Here is a 22,054-nt window from a genome sequence, read left to right as displayed (position 1 = left end):
AGCAGATATGGGAAACTGGAGGAAAAATAATTGCAGGAAGGAGAGGAAAAAAACGTGGAACCGTTTTTAGAGCAAGCAAAAATTTGATTCAGTTTCTGTATCATCACGTGTGCACGCTTAGCTGTACATTCCTATGATAATAACGTATACAGTATGTGGTTGAGAAGTGAAATTAAAACGTTGCTTTTTAAATGCAGGGACTTTCGTCATGTAAATTGCACGTCAGGTCATCTGTTATGGACTTCCTCATCCACAAATTATCAGTGACTGGGGTAATTTTACATTAAAATATGTGTCAATAAAATTTCCAGCGACAAAGTAGATCATTTATAGTTCCCTAAGTGGTAGGCCTGAATAATATTCCAGACAAAGCTTAGTTAAAGCAGTTTTGTTGACACCGTATCACACTGACTGAACTGCATGGTGAACACATACTGTATATATATAATAGTTTGGTTGTTATTCTTACCATCCAAATCCTACCATCCCGATCCAAATCGGCATTTCCATTCACAGGACCCTGATCTTATTTTATTTATCTGTGCACATCATCGGAGGCCAATGTTTCACATTGTCTTCTGTTACAGCGCGCTGCGTTTGTTAAGGGATTACGGCCCATCTCTCTTTGTGTGCAGCATGTACTGTATTACCCTGAAAGCCTAAGAGACTGATCCCAAGGGGCAGTTCTGGTACATGCATGCCTGCCTGTGTGTGTGTATATGTGTGTGTGTGTGTACACACATATCTGCGTGTGTCCGCTGTTGATTTACTCATTGACCATCGCTCCCCCTGCTGTATCCTGTGGGCCTTTATGCTGGGAGGAATCAATAACCTTCTCCCTCGACTTGCCTCTCCGCTGGGCCTCTACCAGAACAGCACTCTGCAACGCCGATGCTGCTGCTACCGAATGCACGTGCGAATGCGCACTCATACTCGTTTTTTAAACTCTGGAGCAAAATGACAAAAGTTAAATATCACAAAGAAAAGTGTCATGAAACAGCTGGAACACCCACGTCCATGTGTGTGTGTGTGCGCGTGGGCGTCTACGGACACACACACACACAAATCCATGCTCCTAGTATCTCGGTGCCTCCCTGACATTAGCTGAACAGAGTCCATTACTGCCAGGTAATAGGTGAATGTCACAATAGCAGGATGTCATAAAGGTCTGGAGTGGTCTAATGGGTTTTGTTCAGGTTGAGGTGACACATGCACACTCGCACACGCACACATACAGACACATGCTCTTCCAGGAAACTGTCCTCCTATGTGCTTGATGCATTTACTCATCCCATTCTGAAGACGTTATACAGCCTCTTTAAAAAAAGCAAATGATGGGAATTCTCTGTCACTTTGTTTGGATGTATTCTGCTCTTGTGGCCTGATATGTCTCAGCACAAACTCAGCACAAAGAGAAAGTCGAATAGGTAGAAATGCCTCGCAAGCTCAGGTTGTATATACGCATATATATATATAAAGATACACGGGATGGAATTACAAAGGGAAAACGTTTGGCAGGGATACAAGAGAAGTGGCAGAAGCAGAGGTTGCTGCCAGTCGCCAAGCCTAGTGTAGCCTCAGGGGGGGACAGGCAGATGGGAGAGCGAAAAGCTTATGGATGGAGTGATCATGTGAGCTCATTTGCTTCGTGCGCTGGCACAGTGGGGCAGAGGAAGATGCAGGAGGAGAGGAGGAGTCGGAGAGTGGAAAACATCGCGCTTTTATAATCAGCCTTTGTTTCATAAGCTTGGTCACTGGTCCGTTTCAGAACTGATGCATGAGTGACAGTTCCTACGGCTATTAGATATTATTTTACACTGAAAACAACATGTTGACCGTGTCCTAAAATACAAAAACTTTCACCACATATTAGACTTCCTTGGTATCAAAATGTTATCAGTTCCTCCCACCATGACCTGAACTAAATAATCAAATGATATAAATATCAAATCTTGCTATTCTCCAGAACAGATTCAAGATTCAGACAATAACAATGCCAAACATGGAAATCTGGAAAGCCAGATTTGTAATCGCTTTGGTCAGACAGTTCTTGACTTAAATCTACTTTCGAGAGAAGTCATTGAAATGATTGAGTGTTTGTGGGACTGCTTGTTTTCTTGAACGAAAAACAGTGTGTTGCACCTTTACCTGAGACCATAGTCCTCACTGCTGTGGCTCAGGTTCACTTCCAGCCTGTATCCTTTTGCTGCATGTAATCCAATCTCTCTCACCTCATGATTGCCTGTCTCTCTTCACTGGTACTATCAAATAAAAGGCAAGAAAGGGCCAACAAATACCTTTTAAAAAAAAGCATATTATTTCCATATTTTCTCGTCTCGGTTATTGGACAGCGCTGCTATTGACAAGCAGACCGTATCCAGCACAACTGTTCTGTAGACATTAAGTGTTTCACTCAGAACTAAAAAAATGAGGAAACAGTTTTCAGATTTTTCAAATATCTTTGGCTTGTCTTCTTCCAGCTAGATGCTGCAGCATCAAAAACATGAAACACGAAGAGAACTCCTACTTTGAAACAACCAAGAATGGCAATGAAACAAAACAAAGTCTGACATCTGTGTTACTTATACCACAAATGCTCTCGGGTTGGAGAGACATAGCTCTGTTAAGTCTCACAAAGATCAGTCAGCTCTGCAAACGTCGCCTTGTGATCACTGTTTCCACGGAACTGTGCAAAGCAAAGCACTTTTTGTAAATATGATTCTGTTTCAGTGCGGCTTGTGCAAGGTTCATCACAGTTTACTAGTCATTTACTGTCTAGTCTTCTATGACCAGCCCGGCGTGCAAGTGTGCTTCTCACTGGCATCATCATTAATCTTATGATCAGTGGCATTATCACAACACTGATCTGAAGTGACGGACTGCAAATAAATGGCGAGCTGCAGAAAAGGAAAACACATTAATAACATCGTATCTGCTTGGAAATGCTTTATTCACTTTTAAAAGTTACTGGGACTATTAAATATTTTATCTTTACACTTTTAACTGATTTAAATTTTGTAGATTTGTCAATTATGACCGTATCCAGGAGTGCAAACATCTTCTTTTCTCATGTACAAACTTTGTTTAGCTGTCATCAGAACCTTTTATATAGACTGAAAACTTTGCATGCATTGCGTATTGTATGGGCTCCAGTGTGTGTGTGTGTGTGTGTGTGTGTGTGTGTGTGTGTGTGTGTGTGTGTGTGTGTGTGTGTTCATGTACATGTGTTTTGGGAGTGTGGGGAAATTGATTCGGAGCTAAAGAGGAGCTGATTAGCACATGTTGACATTAACGGTGAAATCCATTACTGAATCCACACATGGTTGACCTTTGACACAGATGAGCCTTCGGGGCTTATCAGTCGATATGTCGAATCGGTAGCAGCTAAATTTAGGCAGGAGGGAGGGCGGGGTGGGAGTGGGGGAGGACATTCTTTATATGGATATTACTGGATGTCTGTGTTGTTTTTATGATCAAGATATGACCATGCATTACGATAACGTAGCACCGTCTGGAGAATGCAAAATGTTTAAATTATTACAAAGACAAGCTCACACAGTAGACGTGCTGTTGTTTCCGATACACAGACATAAATGTTCTAATTCTCTCTCAGATATAAAGAAGCTGTGTGCGTCACTATGATATTTGATGCCATATTATCCTTGTATTAGACCAGAAAACATGAACAAAGACGCTCTATCTCATTAACCCGCTTTTCCCTCTCGTCTTGTCTTCTAGTCTTCGGGCACCAGTGTGATAGTGGACATTGCGGTGATGGGTGAGGCCCACGGTTTGATCTCAGACCTGCTGGCAGACCCCTCGCTGCCCCCTAACACCTGCAGCTCCCTGAAGGCCGTCAGCAACCTCCTCAGCACCCAGATCAGCCTCCAGCCACTCCACCGGCCTCGCATCCCCGCGGACACAAACACCTGCTCTGACTCGGAGGACGGGCCCGAAAAAGCGGAGAGGCTGGCCATTCCAAAGGTTGATGTTTGTCCCTCTGAAATAGTTTTATTTATTTCTTCGTGCCCAGCAAAAAGATTAGTTGAATAAATGGGTGTAATTTAGAATTTATACCCCAACTTTTGCAATGAAATGTAACACTGATGAGATTTATCAGGCTCCTGAAGCCACAGACAGACATTGAAATGTAAAATCCGTGGTTTTTCCTTCAAACAGCTTCCCATTCCCCATTAAGTGTCAGTATATATATATTTGTGTTCACTTTTAATGCGATTAACAACTTTTTTTTTTTAATTTAAGGTGCAATTAATCCCCCCCAAAATGAATCCTTAGATGATATCCCTGAGATGTGCTCATAGAAACAGAAGCAGCCGTATCAAAGTTGTGTTTTAGTTGTATTCTGCAGTACAGTACATGGCAATGCCCACACACACACACACACGTTCACCTCCTTATTGAATAAACCCCCCCACATGTCCTCCTTCACTGCTGGCACGGCGCGGGCCTCTAATGTAGCTAACAATGACGCAAAAGCTTCCATGGAGGCTTTTTAATGTTTTACAAGGCCCCGCGCTTCAAAATGTATGCAGGCACTTAAGGCGGCAAGGAAACTAAATAAAGCGTGTGATGCAATGCAGGATAGCCTACCAGGAAAGTGACTAGCAGCTTGAGACTAGCGCCTGAGCGCACTCAAACGCCCGAGCCCCGTAGTGGAACTCAATGAGATGCTGCCTCATTTTAGCTCATTGGGGGTTTGTGAGTCTGCATGTGGTAGTGGGTAAAGTTGGTGATTCAGCTCACTTGCGCTGCCCCCGTCGTACAGCTCTGGACGCAGGACAGAAATAGCCGTTACATAAAGGTAATCAGTGATGTCGGTGAGGGGCCGTTTCTCGCTAAGGTTTGACTTCGCTCAAACGGGACAGCAGAAGTCTTGCTTTTTGTTAAAAGCCTGGGGACGCTTTGCAACTTTTGCTTGTACTTCCTGTCAGCGGTACATCACGGGGCTTTTACTTGTCTCTTCCCAGTGTTTGACTTTAAGTTCAGGGGGAAGGGTTTCTGCAGCAGCTTCCAGACAATCAAGCGCCTTCTGCTGCACAGACCTCTCACACAGTTCACCAAATGTGACATGGTGCTTTAAGAGATTTTTATGAAAGAACCGAAATACAGGTGCATATGTTTCAGAAACACGCTTTAAATGGCGAGACCACACAGTATTCAGTATTTACCAACTTACCACCAAACGTCCTTTCTCTCCGAACCCACCCAAATCTATTTTACTCTGTCATTCTTTCTCGCCCTACTAGGGATATTTGATTAGATTCCCTCCACTGTAGAAGTGAGAAGTAAATGAAATCTGATCCTCTGCTGCCCTCTATATTCCAATGCGCATGTGCGTTTTGCGTGTCGCTTTCAGGAATACACACTGACAGTATGAAAACACAAACTGACAATTATCCGAGCGCGGCTCTCCAACTGAATTTACAACACTTTTGTTGATTGACACCACGAGGTAAACAAGCACGACTCCTGTGTTTCGTAACATCATGTCTCCCACCCCATGTGCTTTTCAAAGAACAGGAATAGGCTGAAAGAACAAATTTGGCTCGAGTTGAATGCCTTTATTGTTTTAGTGGTGGAGAAAATGATGCACTGTTGCTATGTAGAAAGTCATACATTAAGCTTGCTCCCGACTGTGTTAGTTATGATCAGAACATGAGACAACACTAGACTTTATTATATGTCAAAGACAAAGTTAAAACAATGTAAGAAACAAACACAAACAAAAAGGTATCGAAATTGTATTAATTTCGATGGAGAATCATGTTTTAAAACACCCCACTGGGTAAATGAGACTGGTAATCTCGAATCGGAGGTTATCGAGAAACAAGAAATGTTAATGAGGTCACTTAGGACTGCGTGGGTGCTGATTGAATAATAGTGGTGTTCACCTCGGGGTGTCAATCAGAGCACATAGGATGCTCGGGTGAGATCAAGCGGCTCGTTACTAAGAGCACAGACATGATCTGATTACGACCGCACATCATTAATCTGATCAACAAAATCGACCCAAAAGACAAACACACACAAGAAAGGAAGTATTTACACCGAGTGCTCATTTAAGTTACAACGCAAATAACTGTAAATTCACCGCTCTTCCAGAAATGGCCGACAGAGTAGTGCAAATAAACTACATCGTGGTCAGCTCAGCATCTGTGAAACGACTTAAGCGGTGAAAGGCAAAATAGATGATCTGTTCTGTGAGAAATAACCGTTGTATAGACCAGTCAAAGATCCGCGCAACTTACTGAGGTACGGTAAAATCTGCTTGGTGCAGTTATCTGCAAAATGTAACTGCACAGGTCAACAGTACAACTGTTCTGTACGCTTTACAGTATTCAGGGCATTTAGACAATAGACTGCAGTTTTGTTTTGTTTTTTTCAAACAATGTGTAATATAGGAATTTTACCAAATGTGAAAACAGTCAAAAAATTGAGAATGCAGGATTTCCCATGACCAAACTCATGTCTCAGCTTCGAGGAGGTCTCACACAGACACGCAGTCTATTATACCTTCAGTTTTACAGTGTATTCGGTGCCTGAGCACGCTGTTAGCATTCTTTTACTACATGAATCTGCTGTGAGTGTGTAAACACGTCTACGTGTTGGACTCTTTCGCAGCGTCTCAGACGGAGCCTGCCACCCGGACTGCTGAGGAGAATCTCGTCAACGTGGACCACGACCACCTCAGCTACAGGGCTGCCCACCATCGAGCCGGGCCCTGTACGCAGGGACCGCTCAGCCAGCATTAAACACACCACAGACAGGTACTGTCCCGCGCTCACGTGTTGGGATTACCGTCATGTCTTTACCTGACTTGTTTTTCTACCCTTAAAGCGGGGAATCATGGAACAACTCAGTGATGATGACCATCTCAAAGAGTCGCTCCATGTCTGCCTCCTGCGCCGCCTCTGTCACTTCCAACCACCTCTACAGCAAACCACTGGGAAGGCCAGGTGTGTGTTTACAAATTACTCACAAATTGTGTAGGCTGGGAGAGCAGGTTTTTGTTTCCGTGATTAAAATCTGATAAATCTTTTTTTTTTCCAGGTTTCCCCCCCTCCAACATATCACCTCTGGGCTCTCCGTGCCCATCTCCTCCCGTCCAGGGCACTCCTGTCTCCAGCCCTACGATAAAGACATGTTCTGTGCAGCTTCCTGAGCTGGTCGGCCCGCTAACAGAGAGGACACCTGGGCCTGTGGCCCCCAAGAGCCATCACAGAGCCTTAACTCACAGCCAGAGCGCCCCGAGCTCCACCACCACTCACTGGCGGCCTCCATCACTCTGTGGCAGGTAAACACACATTCAATAACAACGTAAATTAGTTGTTGGATTTAATTGTGTGCGAGTGTCCATTTGCTGAGGGAAGTGAATCGCTTCGGTAGTTTGTTGGAGAGGAAAGGAGCTGCCTAAATAATCAGATGAAAGGGAATGATCGGGATGGACTGGTATGTGTCATCTGAATATTTTAGTGTCCCTCTGTTTTCTTTCTGCCAGTTGTGGGAGGCCGTACAACAATCAACTCAACAACGGGGCAGAATCTGTCGACAAAGGAGACAGAGTACCCCATCCAGGTAAACAACACAACGTTTCAGCTTCTGCTCAGCCAGATTAAGAGTATTTATTCCAACACACTAGTTCACAAATTTGTGAGGAAGAAGGGGACTCTGCACGCCCCTCACTGTGACGTTCAGTAGGGTTTTTGGCAGTTGCACATTTCTAGCATGTGCGATGTCTCCCCAGATGAGCGGGCGGTCGCCTCGTCAGACTACGACAGCACCTACGACAGCACCTATGAGACCAACCACAGTGACAGCAGCGACTTTGCACAGAATGAAGAAGAGGGAGAAGGGGGCAAGAAGCCACCTGAAGCAAGGGAAGGTTGCAGGGAGTATCCAGCAGAGGGCATCGTTCTTCACCCGCTCCTGACATTGCGGGAGGTAAGCAGTCTGGCCGGCAACAAAGATTATGCTCTGAATTCCTCGAAATCCACTTTGGATTTTCTGAGAATTAGGCTTTTTTTAAAAAAAATAAAAATAAAAAAAACAACAACAACTAATTTTGCAGTCACTGTATTGCTATCAAGCATGTTAAGCAATAAACATTTTTAGAAAATGCAAGTGAATATCTGCAACAAGATGTACCTGCTGTTGTTCCGTCAACCTTCAAAAGTTTCTTTATTACACCTGCCTCTTTCTGACCTTTCCCATGAATGCTCACCATCACCCGATAGGACAAGCCAATCTTGGCCCCAGACTCTCCGATAATGCCAGGGCTGGAGCCTCTGATGAGTCAACTCAACAACTGGAACTTTCCCATTTTTAGCCTCGTGGAGAAAGCAAACGGCAAGACAGGCTGCATCCTGAGCCAGGTAATTAGCGAGGGGCTACTGCCGCCCGTGTGATTTGATGAAAACACATCAATACTGATTCCGCTAATAAGATCCCATATCGACAGACCTACCCGCAAGTGAAGTATATGCAGTCAGGAGCTTAATGAGATAGTGACATTAGCTGTCAAAGCAGCATTTGCATCTGACTTTTACAACTCTAGTAAATAAAACCAAATAAGCAGTATGATCATAAATGTAGCCACTGAATGCAACATGCAAATGCTTAGTGTTAAAATAATTTAATTTATGTTGGATATTTCTTTCTCGCTGGCCTTGACACAACTTCTAAACCTCTGCACAAACGACTCTCAGTACTGATTATGTTTTTGTCCCCCAGGTTTCTTACAGGCTCTTTGAGGACACAGGTCTGTTTGAGACCTTCAGGATTCCTGTACAGGAGTTTATGAACTACTTCCATGCTTTGGAGAATGGATACAGGGATATACCTTGTAAGTACTCAGTCCAGTTATTTAGTTGATGTTACCTTTAGTGGCCACAAGGTGGAACTATTGCTCATAAAATAAATCCATTTTAGTGGAACGTGTTCTTCACGCTTGACAGATTTGTGGCATGTACCAGAAATATTAATAACTCTGATTTAAGAACACAAGATGAGCATACATTAACTCGTCAATTCACTAGGTACACTGGTGAATGGGTTCTAATACAGCAGCACCACAAACTACTACTACTATTACCACCTGTTGTTGTACATTGTTTCAGCATAAACTGATTCAGTGCAGGACCGTTACATTAAAACACTTGTGTACATAATGAACTGGCAATTGAAAGTGCTGTATCTATGTTGTGTACACAGGCATTTCTGTGTCAACCTGTTCTAGATTTAACATGTGTTGACAATGTAAGGTGACAAGCAGCAAGACCTTGTAATTTATTTTGACTTCAAGATCTCATACAGTGCTGATAACATGACACTTTAAATACGGTAGTTTAATTTTTAATGCCTCAGTGTGGTATGGGGATTTGACCCATCTTGTGCAGACACCTACAGTTTTGGATCTAAATGATGTTTGTTCCTGACCACTTTTGGATCTTTGGAAATATCGTGGGAGAAGTATTCTTTAAATACGTCCATGAGCACGATCCTGAAAATATCAGCGAGGTCACGTTACGTATCATGTAGATTTCACTTGTTGTGCTACAGTGTCTAAACTGTCAGTTTCAAAATAATAAGCCTGTCATTAACCTCATGTTTTACAAAAAGGACAGTGAGTGCTGGTATTGTGGTGCCAGGAGGTGATAAGACTTTTACCGTTCAGCTTGGACTTCATTACTGTGATCTTATAGCCCGTACAGCTGTGAATTTTATTTTACTCTCCCCAGATCACAACCGAATCCATGCCACTGACGTGCTGCATGCTGTCTGGTACCTCACCACTCAGCCTGTGCCAGGGCTGCCCACTCTGCTGACTGAGAACGGAATACACACTGGTACGCACAGCTTTTATACACCCGGTACCTTCTGATTATCAGGTTCCCCCTTCCCCATATTTTGTCTTACAGCCTCATCAGCCAGTCTCTATTTTTTGTCTTACTGTCATGTTTCAATCTCCAATTCAAATCCCAAGAGTAGCAAAAACGTCAAATTCACAAAGTGCACAATGAAATATTTATGCATACACAACTGCTGTAACAAGACAAAAATCTGAGTAATTAGATACTAATGGGTCTTAAGTAAATGTCTGTGTGATTGAAAACTAGTTCCCTTCTTAGTTATTATTATTATTGGTTTGTCAGTGATAAGATACTGAAAAGTGAGCGAAGCGAGTGCAAATGCTGACAGGTCCAACTTAAATACAGTTGTCTAATAGGTTTTATAGTAACAAAGAGCTCAGGCCTGAGTCACTGATGGCATGATCGGTCTCTCTTTGTGTCCACAGACTCAGAGAACGGCATTACGCCTGGTGCCACAGGCTTCCTGGTGTCCAGGATGAACTCGGTGCTGGAGGAAGGCTATAACTCCCTGGCTAGGCTCATCCCTGGCCTGGAGCTCATGGCCCTGTATGTAGCTGCTGCCATGCACGACTATGACCACCCCGGGAGGACCAATGCCTTTTTAGTAGCTACCAGTGCGCCACAGGTGAATGAATGGAGTGGCTCTGAAGCGGGAAGGTTTAAACTGTAGGTTTAATTGCAAACAAGGACATCTTCAACTGGCTGTTCTCGTACACACCGAAAGCAAACATCAAGCTCAGATATAGGAGAGCTTTTAGCTGCAGAGCATGCACTGATTTTGGTGAATAATTTCCCATGAACTGAATTATGAATTCTACCTCATATGCAGTAGTAGGCAAAGAGCTTAGATCCCAAGACTCAAGATCTTAAAGTTATCAGGACAGATATGCCAACCAATGCAAAATATGCTCAAACACAACGACAAAGAAGTTCTTAATTAATACATTTTGCAAACAGGTAGAAGGCAGAGTTATAGTGAAAGGAAAGAATACGAGCAGAGGAAAGACACGGTTTGAGGTGCTGCCAAAAGCAACCTAAATTATACATTGTAAATAATATGAAATGCTAATTTCACAGTCTCCTCTTCCACTCTAGGCTCTTCTGTACAACGATCGATCAGTCTTGGAAAACCATCATGCGGCTTCAGCTTGGAACCTCTTCATGTCTCGACCCGAGTATAACTTCCTGGTAAACCTCGAACACGTCGAGTTCAAGCGCTTCCGCTTCCTAGTCATTGAAGCTATCCTGGCCACTGACCTCAAAAAGCACTTTGACTTCCTTGCAGAGTTTAATGCAAAGGTAATTACCGTTGCCGTGCCACTGCTCTTCTCACTTTTTTCTGCCTTTTGTCGCCACATTGTCCTAGAGTCATGGTAACAACTAATTTGCGGAGAATTCTTTCTTAAAGCGTATCCTTTATACAAAAAAAAAAAACACAACCTACCTCTCTTCCCAGGTGGGTGATGAAGGAGTGACTGGTATTGATTGGACCAATGAGAACGATCGATTGCTGGTGTGTCAGATGTGCATCAAGCTAGCTGATGTCAACGGGCCGCTGAAGTGTAAGGAGCTGCACCTGCAGTGGACAGAGGGGATCGTCAATGAGTTCTACGAACAAGTACGTCGATAAAAATGCCTGCAATCAAAAAAGGAACAAGAAAATCACTTTCAAACTATATTATATGTTCAGCAGGGTATTGTATCGAACACAGTGAGAACTGAATTATACCCACGGAAAGAAAGAATTGAAATAGCTACGCGCAATGAAAAGCTACAGAAAATAATTTACACATGATTTACCATGCAAATTTGTAAACTTCAAATCAAAACATAATTCTCTATAACATTAAATGTTTCTGACTAAATGAGAAAGACTGTCGTTATGTATCAAGAGAATCAAGAGCATATTATAGCTAATCTGATTAACCTGGACAGTGTGCATGTGGTTTGACCAGATCTGAATGATTTACCACCAAGTGTCAGCACATTTTGCTAGATGCTGCAAACCAAATACAGTAGTTGTATAAAAACTTAATTGCCATCATTCCCAGTAGCTAGCCAAGGCTCACAAGTTGACTGCAGTAAGCTCTGACTATCAGCCTGCATTTATAATGCAGCACCTAGGACTTGGAGTTACAGGTAAACAGTTTAATGCAATAGTGCAATAAATCAAACTATGCATGAGGATTCCTATATCAATTCACGGTTTAACAACAAACCCATGTACACAGTTTATAAGAGATTATGAGAGACAACTCCGACTGTCTCACGAAGTATCAGCAAGCCTGGGCCAGTACGGGCTGATTCAAGGTCAGTTTTCTGTAATACTGTAATACTTGGCTTTGTTATCATAGTATGAGACAGATTCCAAAGCAGGTTAATAGCATTTCACTCCAAACCATGAAACTACGAAATTTCAAGATGATTTTAGATTTAGAGATATTTCGAAATCTGGTTTTTATCATTTATGTCTAAACAACAAAGCTATAAGACAAAGTCAACTTTGATTTTTTGGCTCTGTTATTTGGTTATACTACGACCTGTATGAATCTTAACCCTTTATTGGTCCTGCACATTTTAAATTGCATCCCAGTGCCTGTCAGTGGTTTTCACGTAGCCAATCAGCGAAGATCGAGGCAACATTCTCAAGTCAAGTGTGGTCTGCAAGGTCCACCTCTGCATGAACGCTGAGCATAACGGCTTCATTAGGATCCACGAAGAAGTGGCCTAATGTTGTCTAAAGTAATTATGTGTATGTTGACAAGTGCCTCAATCAGCACTTATGTTCTAATGGTCTAAACACACGTTTACATTTTCTTTACCACCTACGGGCAAGGGACAATACATGGTAACTTCACTGGCCTTGATTTTCTACATATCAGATGTCACAAAAGTAAAAAATACTACAATAACACTCCAGGGTTGACGGGCATTTTTGTACGTCAAATGCAATAACGCTCCCACCGTTCCAAAAGAATCCTCTCTGCATCAAACCAGTAAGAAGATCGTGCTCTAACTTTTGATAGTCTTTTCTTGCACAAAATCATTAGGCATAAGTGTTAAGCAATTTAACTGTCAATAGATAATAATTAGAGAGGTACCTGTAAGGTACCTCACAGACAGCGGCACTGATACCTCTATTAAGATCATTGTGAGTTTTCAGTCTATAATAGATATACTATTAAAGTATGTTACAAGCCACCAGCCCTCCATTATAAACTGTATATGTATGTAACAATTCCTCTTCACAATTAGATGACAATGGGAATATCTTACATAAAGAAAATTCTAATATTTATAAAGGCAAAGAACACAATTATAATGTGCCATTAAATTCAAGAGGCATTCTTTGCTCACCTTCTTCCATGGAGAGGTCACAGGTCAAGGGGAAACTGCATATGAGTGCTACCTTTGCATACGACGGGGATTTAGTTTCTGGCTCAAGGACCCTTCATGTGTGTTACCTCTGCCAGAAATAGAATATTCAGAACACTTACGTAGCGGCTCATGAATCTGTGAGAGGCCGCTGTAGATGGATGCCTGGCAACAAATCCCGCTCTAAACCAACAAGACCATAAAGATTAAACCTGATTCGTCAGAGAGATATGCTTATTTCCATAGCAACAGCATCCTAAGCAAAAGAGCGCTTGTTTGAAACTTTTAAGTTTGTGAAGATTTTTCTGTTTCTGTGTCTCAGAGTAACAATATTCATAAAGGTCTTTACGTCTGTAAACAGGCGGCAGCAGAAATGTGTAGTCACGCGGTTTGTCGGACAGTCAGCAGATTCGGTACATCACAACTCTCCGCCGAGTAGCCAGAGACCTCTAATCTGAGCTGTGCTGATTGTTGAGGAAGGCATCATCCCTCTGATCTGTGTCTGATGCTTAGCATTCTGCTGTTGCTCTCAAACCTTCTGTTCAGTTCTCATAATAGCTCTGAGAATTATGTATGTCCTTTCAAGCGGGAGCATCAGGGGGATGGGTGAAGGGAGAGAGCGCAAGCCAGGGACAGAGGGTGTGCGGATGTTTTCCTTTTTGCAGAGGGGAGGCCGATGACCTAAATGTGCCATCCTTGACAGCACTCCTTCACAGCCACACGGAAGAAGATCACAAGGTTGAACTAGGCTCTCAGTGGCAACGGACGAGGGACAGATACAACCACATACATGCATTTACATCATGCAATGCACCATGTTAATATTCTAAACATTAGCAATATCTGTTTGTAACAAGTCTTTCCCCTCTCTTTAGTTACACTGTGACTTGACATACATACACATCACTCACACTACCGGAGCTGTGCGCTGACGCCATTCAGGTTTCTGGTTACCATAGTGATTAAAGCCCTAGCCCCTCCTCTTTGAAAGCGCTAACATCAGATAACAAACGTGAAAGAACAATGCAGCGCTGTCATAATGTATGGAAGTACAGCGCATGCTCCGCAGTTGTGGGTTATGCAACATAAAAACACATTTTAAGAGGTTACTGTAGACACGGCCTCGGCCCGCGAAAAAAGGAACAGTGCCATTAGGAATGCAATCAGCATAATAAGTCCAATCATCTTGCTCTTTCTGAGACGTGCATTTTAAACAGCTCTGTCTTTGTGGATGGAAAATGGGAAAGGCATGACTGACAAGTAGCCCAAGGACGAGAAGGGAACAGCGTGGCTCCACTTTGGCATGTCTTTATCCGGCCTCCACTTACAGTAGATGACTGTCATACAAATCACCCCTTCAACAAATATGATGACGTTATATATGGTAGACAACGAGGACTTAGTTGACGCAACCAGCCTGCGCATGTTTGGTGGCCAAAGATGATTAGTGAGAATATTGATGTCAGCATTTAGCGGCAGTGACATTGTGGATACAAATCCAGAGATTACAGTCACCGTTACTGTGGGAAATCTGTACAGACAGTCACATTAGGATGACTGATACCTGCATATCAGCCATAGCTTGAAATGATATTTTCCTATTTGTTGTCTTCTTGACCTACTTTTAGGAGACTGTACCCAGAGGCAGTGGATCTGGGACTTTCTGGTACTGCGTGTTATGCATAGCTGAGCATATGTTATTTGAGCAATGGAATATCACTCTGCACGTGACTGAAAGGATTTTCATTTTATATACCGATATGTTTTATATTGTGCAGTACTTTTTTTGTTTGCTCACAGAAGGAAAACAATCAAACTAGATAGCTGTAATCGCGCATGTTAAATTTGGATTTTGGTTGTCGATAGGGACTTTAACTGGACGGAAACAGAAACCTAAAAGTCTCCACTTTATTTTCTACCAATTTTAAGACAGTTTGAGTGTATGAACTCTGACAAATGATCAAGAAACAGAGAGATAGCAGGAAAGGATTCACATTCGTGTCCAAGAAAAATGTTCTTTCTCTCTAAATATTCATTCGTTCATATTTCATTATCCCTGTCCCTCTTACATACACCGATCAGGCATAACATTACAACCACCTTCCTAATATTGTGCAGGTCTCCCTTGTGCCTTTCAGTTGTGACTCATCGGAAAATGGACATGGGCCTTCTGAGGGTGTTCTGTGGTGTCTGGTAACAGAATGATGTTAGTTGTTGGGTCCTATGGGTTGAGGGGAGGGGCCTCTGTGGATCAGTTTGGGATCTATTGAATTTGAAGGGCCAGGTCAACACCTTGTGCTGTTTTTCATGTTTTTTGAGTTGTTCCTAAACCGTTTTTGTGTGTGTGCCTGCATCAGGCTGCATCCTGCTGGGGATGGCTACTGCCATCAAGAAGTGTCATTGCTATGGGGTGGGGGTGCCATCCACATGAATGTCAGGTCCAAAAGTTTCCCAGCAGAACATTGGATTGTCACAAGATGGTCAATGTTATTTACTTCTCCTGTCAATTGTCATAATGTCATGCCTCATCGGTGTATATACCTTGTTTTTAAATGTTCTAGGGTGATGAAGAAGCAAGCCTGGGCCTTCCCGTCAGCCCATTCATGGACCGGTCCGCTCCACAGCTCGCTAAACTACAAGAGTCATTCATCACTCACATAGTGGGACCACTGTGCTCCTCCTACGACTCTGCCGCTCTTATGCCGGGACGCTGGGTCGACCCGTCAGAGGGAGAGATACATCCAGACGTAGAGAAGGAAGGGCAAGATACGGAAGAGGAGGACACAGCGGATGAGGACGCGTCAACAAGTTCTGACACCTCTCGTATGTTAGCCTCAGTTATTCGTGTTATGCAAAGAATGGTGGACATCATCATGAAATGCTCTATTGAGAGCCAGTGTTTGGTTTGTACATTTCAGGCTATGTAGAAACATGCAGAGGAGGGCTTGCTTCATATGGAGGAAGTAGACAGAACAGATTATCCATGGACCAGAGAGTTAGCGGTTCGATCCCCTGTACTCGGTTGACAGTTGCTCCCGGTTCAAGCAAATGTGACATTGCGACTGTAAACCACCTTCAGTACCAATAGGTAGAAATGTGCTGTATAAATACAAGGCAGTTTGCCATATGAGGGGGTCACATGTGCCAAGCTAACGAAAAAACAACAATATAATGATAATATAGTAAGGGGAAAATAATTCCATTTATGGTAACGAATGCCCTAATACAGATTCTTTTCAATAAGAAACTGTCTTCTGTCACTGTTACAATAATAAACGAAGCTTAGTTGATGGAATAGTTATTTTTAAAAGAAACAACAATCTGACAACCAGGAGATAAGAAAATGGCCCTCGTGTTGAAGTCTTTGTCAGCCCATCTATCTACCACAACCTCCTCCCAACATATTTCGTCTCTGCAACAGCTTCACCTAACTTCCTCTTCTAGGTCATAATTACCACATCCTCTGGAGGGCTTTTTCATGGCAGCTAAGGCTGCTTCTTCATCTAACCAGACTGCGACCAGAGGTTAAAAAATATCTGCCTACCAGAACCTCTATAAATATGCAGCTAATTTCAAACAGTCGTTGGTCAGTTCAAAAGACAGTCCAGCACACAAACAACATTGCCAGGCTTGCCGTTTCCCCTGGTTTCTTGCCTTTTTGTCAAAATATGTACGCCTGTGGTATCAGTCATTTGATGTCCAAGCTTGAATATTTGCCAAAATATCAAACTGTTCCTTTAAGGCCAGGTGCTTTCCAACAACACTGTCTAACTGTTGGGTTTGTGTCTCACAGAGCGGCAAGAAACCAAAAAGGTGAGCAGGAGGAAAGTGTTCTGCCAGATCACGCAGCATCTGTTGGAAAACCATGAAATGTGGAAGAAAGTGATTGCTGCAGAAGCCCCGGAGGAGGCTCAGGAGGAGAACTCAAACTGCATCGGCAGCCCCACCGACCCAATCACAGCCATCCACGAGGAAGAGGAGGAGCAAGCAAGCAAAGAGGAGGAGTCAGCCGACGGACTCGATGAAAGGGACGAGGTGCCGGCTATAGAGGAAGAGGAAATCCTCCCGCAATCAGAGACTTCAGGAGAAAAAGAGGAAGAGCCAGAGTGATATTATGAACCTTGACCTCCTCCTGAACCAGGAATCTGAACATTGTCTAAAAAAAAATGTTTGTTTCTTTCCTAACTAAACTAAATATGGTAGCCAGCACATCACTTTGACACAACACTGTAGAAGATGTTTTGGGTTAAATGTGCCTAACAAAAACAGGGTTGAGGACAGGGATGACGCATACCCAGTGCTTCTGACAAGGAGAGAGAGGTGAGGTGAGCAAAATATGAAGATGACAAAGAAGAAGAAGAAGAAGAAGCTGAAAAAGAAGAAGAAAAAAAAGAATAACGAATACAGACTGTATTTGTTTTTGTTTTAGTGTTCGTTTTAGTCTGGATCTGGCGCCCTGGCCTCACCCAGATCGTCCATCCTGCACTATGGGCCATCCACGTTGATTCATAGATTCACTCCACCAGTGAGTAATACACTGTCACAAGCCCTCCCCACTCTGCTTGTTGCTCCCATGCGATCAACACACTGTGGAGCCCCCCAGCTGGTCAAGGATGTGTAACAAGCCCCTTCTCCTTGAAGACAATGGGATGAAAGCCAGGGTATGAAAGGCTGTGTCCAATGAGGATCAGCCATGTGGGTTTTAGAAGATTTAAAAAAAAAAAACAAAAAAAAAAACAAAAAAAAAAACAAGTGGCAGTGCATTGTGTACACAATACAGGCATACTCTCTCACAAGCTTCACGCACACAGTGCTATAGTAGAAACACATTCCATGCTCAGACAGCTGGGAAGTTTGACAAAGACCCCTGTTGCTCTAAAAGCTTTATTCTCGCTCAAGGGAAAACATACAAAACTATGTTTTGTTCATGTCAAACAATGTTAGTCAGTAGTCATTTTCTCCCTGCCTTTTGTTGTTCAGTCAGTCCAGCACACCTTCATGTTTCCAGGCTCAGGAGTTCAGGAACCCATAGAGATATAGAAACAAATAGGACCTTTGGTGTCCCTTTACATTCTTGTCTGATTAAGCTCTTCCCTGTGCTATTTGCGATATCAATTTACCGATGACGCAGAAACAAACTCCCCAGAAACGTGGTTCTCTTTGTACAACACAGAAGGAACCACAGGGGAAACCACACGCAGTAATGTTAATCATGTTAAAAACTAACTAACAAGACACAAAACTAGACAATAAGATAATGTTTTGTTTTATTCAGCAAATGCCATTTTATGTCACTTATCAACATTAACATTTACAGTAAGTATAAGAGAACGTGTTTTTGTTTTTTCCCCCCCAGAGTATAATTTATAGGCTGGTATGTAGGCCAAATGTTTCAGAGTGTAATCCTGTAAGCCATAGTGGACCAGACCGGAGCTGAGTCACAGCTACAAATCACCCAAGAAGATTTATGTTAATAAGACATTACTACCCCGTTAAGACTATTTCCATAGCTTCTTGTGGTGGGCCGACAAGAGACTATGTGAGAGACATTTACTGCATCGGAGACAGAGAAACTAACATGAAAACAACTATTTATTTAGCCATGGAGAACCCAGCTTACTTTAAAAAAGGCCATGCATAAAGTTAATTAATGTATGATGTTAATTAATTAGGTTTGGGACAGTTTTCAAATGCTTCAGTACAAAAGCAAAATTTATTAACAGCTTTGACAAAAGCTGTCATTGGAGATAATGGCTGTATTCTGCGTAGTCTTTATTTAAATTAACACTGAACTAAATGAACGAAAGTTCCAAGAATTAATTTTCTGATCCCAGACCAGGAGACTGATTTTCTTTCCTCATTTGTAGTCCTTACATGTAATCATGATATACTGTATATGGCTTAACAGGTGGTGTTGGAGCTCTCCTTTGATGTCCTCACAGATTCAAATAGGAGGTGATGGAGAGAAGTGTGAACAAGGAGAACAGCGTTAGTAATGAGGCTTAGTAATGAAAGAGGAGGTGTGGAGAGGGAGGCCTTTTAGCTCTGCTTGTAGCAGCTTATGAAGGGTCAGAGGGGTCTCAGATCTTTTTTTACGTTTCAGCAGATTCTCCCAGATGTAACCCTTTGAAGATGAGCCAGTTTGGTTGGCTTCAGAATCATGTGATGATTTTTGTTTCCAGCTCTGTGAAACGTATGACAGGGATATTCAGGACAATGTATTTGATCTGACACCAGAAAAGCTACAGGGGCCATTTGTGAATTCAGTTCTGGAGATTTAGGGGTACTTAGTGTCTTCACTTCCTAATCTGTAACAGGTAGTTTTCTATTAATACAGTTAAAATGAAAATTTGACAGCACTTTTTGGAGACATTGCCTGAGACCTGAGGCTGACCGAGAGGTGAGGTGGACTTCCAGCTTGCTTACAAGAAGTGGTATTATACACCAATCAGCCACAACATTAAAACCACTGACAGGAGAAATAAAAACAATGTTCTGCTGGGAAACTTTTGGACGTGGCATTCATGTGGATTTTACTTAGGCATGCACCACTCACCTAGACCAGAACAGGCACCCCCACTCCATAGCAATGACACTCCTTAATGGCAGCAGCCATCCCCAGTTTCGAAACAACTCAAAAAACACGAAGAACTGCACAAGGTGTTGACCTGGCCTCCAAATTCACTAGATCCCAAACTGATCAAGTATCTGTGGGATGCAGTGGAACAAGCCTGATCCACAGAGGCCCATGTCCATTCTCTAGATGGTCATAATGTTACGCCTGATCGGTGTATATCTGAGATAATTAAACTGCATTGATCAATGATAGCAGGCATGTGATCTACAACAGCATAGTTGCGAATCCCTCAAAGATCAGCTGAGGTGCACTCGAGATGACACCATGAACTTTAGTATTGACAGTCTGAAGGCATGTTGTTTGCATGGTGGCAGCTGAGGTACTGGTTTAGGACTGATCACTCTGATTAGAGGGTGACACAAAGAAAACAACATTACCAGGGAGGGAGATAGTTTTCAAACTGAAAGCAACACTGAAATGAAAACAGCAACTGAAAGGAACATGCAATACGAATCCAAACCTCCACTAATTATGCGATCAGTCCATTAGACTTCATTCTTACACGCTGGATGAAAACAGGCTAAATAAACTACTAAAAAGGGCATGTTTGCTTGTTTGTACTGGCTGAACTTGCCCCACTGTGACCCAATTTCTTAACTCGATGAGAGTTTAGCTAATACTGTTGTAATACCATTTTAATCCTTAGTTGTATCCATTGCACTGTTTTCAAATTGTTCGTTGTGCAAAGGAGAGCTAAACTGTGCTGATAATGCCCTTGACTGCTTATTCCCCGTGCTTACAAAAAGGTGCAGTAGTTGAGCTTTGTTTTTAATCCTATGAAAAAGAAAACCTGCGCTAACCAAAGGCCGAGCTTACTGTTGTCGTTTCACTTCAAGTTGAAAGCTCTTTGGTGTTCAAAGACTGATGATTTATTTATTTTTTTCCGGCTATTGCTGATTAACAGTCAAAGAGGGAACTGCTTCCAAAAAAACTTCACCACGCCTCGATTTGTAAGATATAATCCGCCATAATGCACAATTAAAAGCAAAAATGATCTCCAGCAGTGATGGGAATCAGGCGGGAAGTCCTGGACAAAAATAGTCTATAATAAAAAGGGATAACGTTGCTTGGCAACAGGAAAAAAAAAGTTAAAGGTGAAGTGATATCTGACCCCTGAAACATTGTGTGTCTCACCTGCCATCACACATGGCTGGACTGTATGTGTAGCTTGGATTCACAAGTCCCCTCCTGGACACGTCGTCTTCCAACAGCCTCTCCTTGTATTGGGTTGTCCTGATAAGTCTGCCTATAGCAGGTAAATATGATCTGTAAACACCAGCTGATGCGCTACTGATCCTCACAGCTGTGGGTCGCGGCATCGACTGGGGGTTTGTAGTTGGGCATTTTTGAACCTCAACAAATAACTAATAACAAAGCGCTCTGCGAGTCTCCAGTCTCATGCTAACAACAGAAATTTGAGTTCATACGAATGAGTTCCATGCACTGTAAATACCTACACACTATACAGTATATCAATACCTCACTTGGAATCTAATGTGCATATATTACAATGACTTTTTCATGACACACACTTGTACTAACCCACTGCTGTGTTTGGGGATTGGAGAATTCTTCACACTTTCCTCACTTTTCTTTTTTTATTCCTTACATCATTTTATGTAATACGAGAATTCATTAGGAATCAATTAGGCCAAATTAGATGCTTCCCTCTTCTGATCTCCTCTCTCGGCCCTGCCTCATTAACTGTGTACACAGTCACACTGCAGCAATCAAAGAGACTCGAACGAGTCAAAGCTGTGATCAAATTCGTGGTTGCTCATTTTCGCCACAAACAATCCAAAACACTGCAGCAACGCACGTGTGTGACATTTTAGGGACTTTTGAGCAAACTGATGACGTTTCACTGTTTTGTTTAAAGGGCCATATCAGTGCTTTTGCACGCTAGCACTACAAATGGTGTACTTTCCATCGGTTTCGTCTGATTTCTGCACAGAATGAAGCTTGTTTGAGTTATAAAATGCGTAAAAGCTAATACCAAGTAGTTTTAGTATTGTAGCATCCAGATTGTAGTTTAAAAAAGTAGTTTGAAAGCTCAGCATTAGTTAGAGGAATACATAGTGCAGACTTCATTTTCACCGGGCTGGAATAGACGATCAAAAAAAAAACAAAAAAAAACAATTGATGACTGCAA

General features: G+C 42.5%; 1 protein-coding gene across 1 annotated transcript in view; it reads left to right on the top strand.

Annotated features, from left to right (window-relative positions):
* Positions 1-18,749, top strand: part of pde3a (phosphodiesterase 3A, cGMP-inhibited) — a gene marked incomplete at its 5' end in the record, with an annotated part of 46,375 nt that extends 27,626 nt beyond the window's left edge. Inside the window, 14 exons of the mRNA XM_084558092.1 lie at positions 3,739-3,984; positions 6,643-6,788; positions 6,859-6,977; positions 7,072-7,315; positions 7,520-7,596; positions 7,766-7,962; positions 8,256-8,393; positions 8,752-8,863; positions 9,759-9,866; positions 10,316-10,515; positions 10,986-11,189; positions 11,347-11,508; positions 15,827-16,088; positions 17,059-18,749. Of these exons, the coding sequence (XP_084414218.1) occupies positions 3,739-3,984; positions 6,643-6,788; positions 6,859-6,977; positions 7,072-7,315; positions 7,520-7,596; positions 7,766-7,962; positions 8,256-8,393; positions 8,752-8,863; positions 9,759-9,866; positions 10,316-10,515; positions 10,986-11,189; positions 11,347-11,508; positions 15,827-16,088; positions 17,059-17,375 (2,532 nt within the window). The 3' untranslated portion in view covers positions 17,376-18,749. The remainder of the gene's footprint in view (positions 1-3,738; positions 3,985-6,642; positions 6,789-6,858; positions 6,978-7,071; positions 7,316-7,519; positions 7,597-7,765; positions 7,963-8,255; positions 8,394-8,751; positions 8,864-9,758; positions 9,867-10,315; positions 10,516-10,985; positions 11,190-11,346; positions 11,509-15,826; positions 16,089-17,058) is intronic.
* Positions 18,750-22,054: the final 3,305 nt, after the last annotated feature.

Source organism: Chelon labrosus (assembly GCF_963514085.1).
Source record: "Chelon labrosus genome assembly, chromosome: 13".
NCBI classification, from domain to species: Eukaryota; Metazoa; Chordata; class Actinopteri; order Mugiliformes; family Mugilidae; genus Chelon; species Chelon labrosus.
The sequence above is the reverse complement of the archived record's forward strand: the minus strand, read 5'-3'. Positions and strand labels throughout refer to the sequence as shown.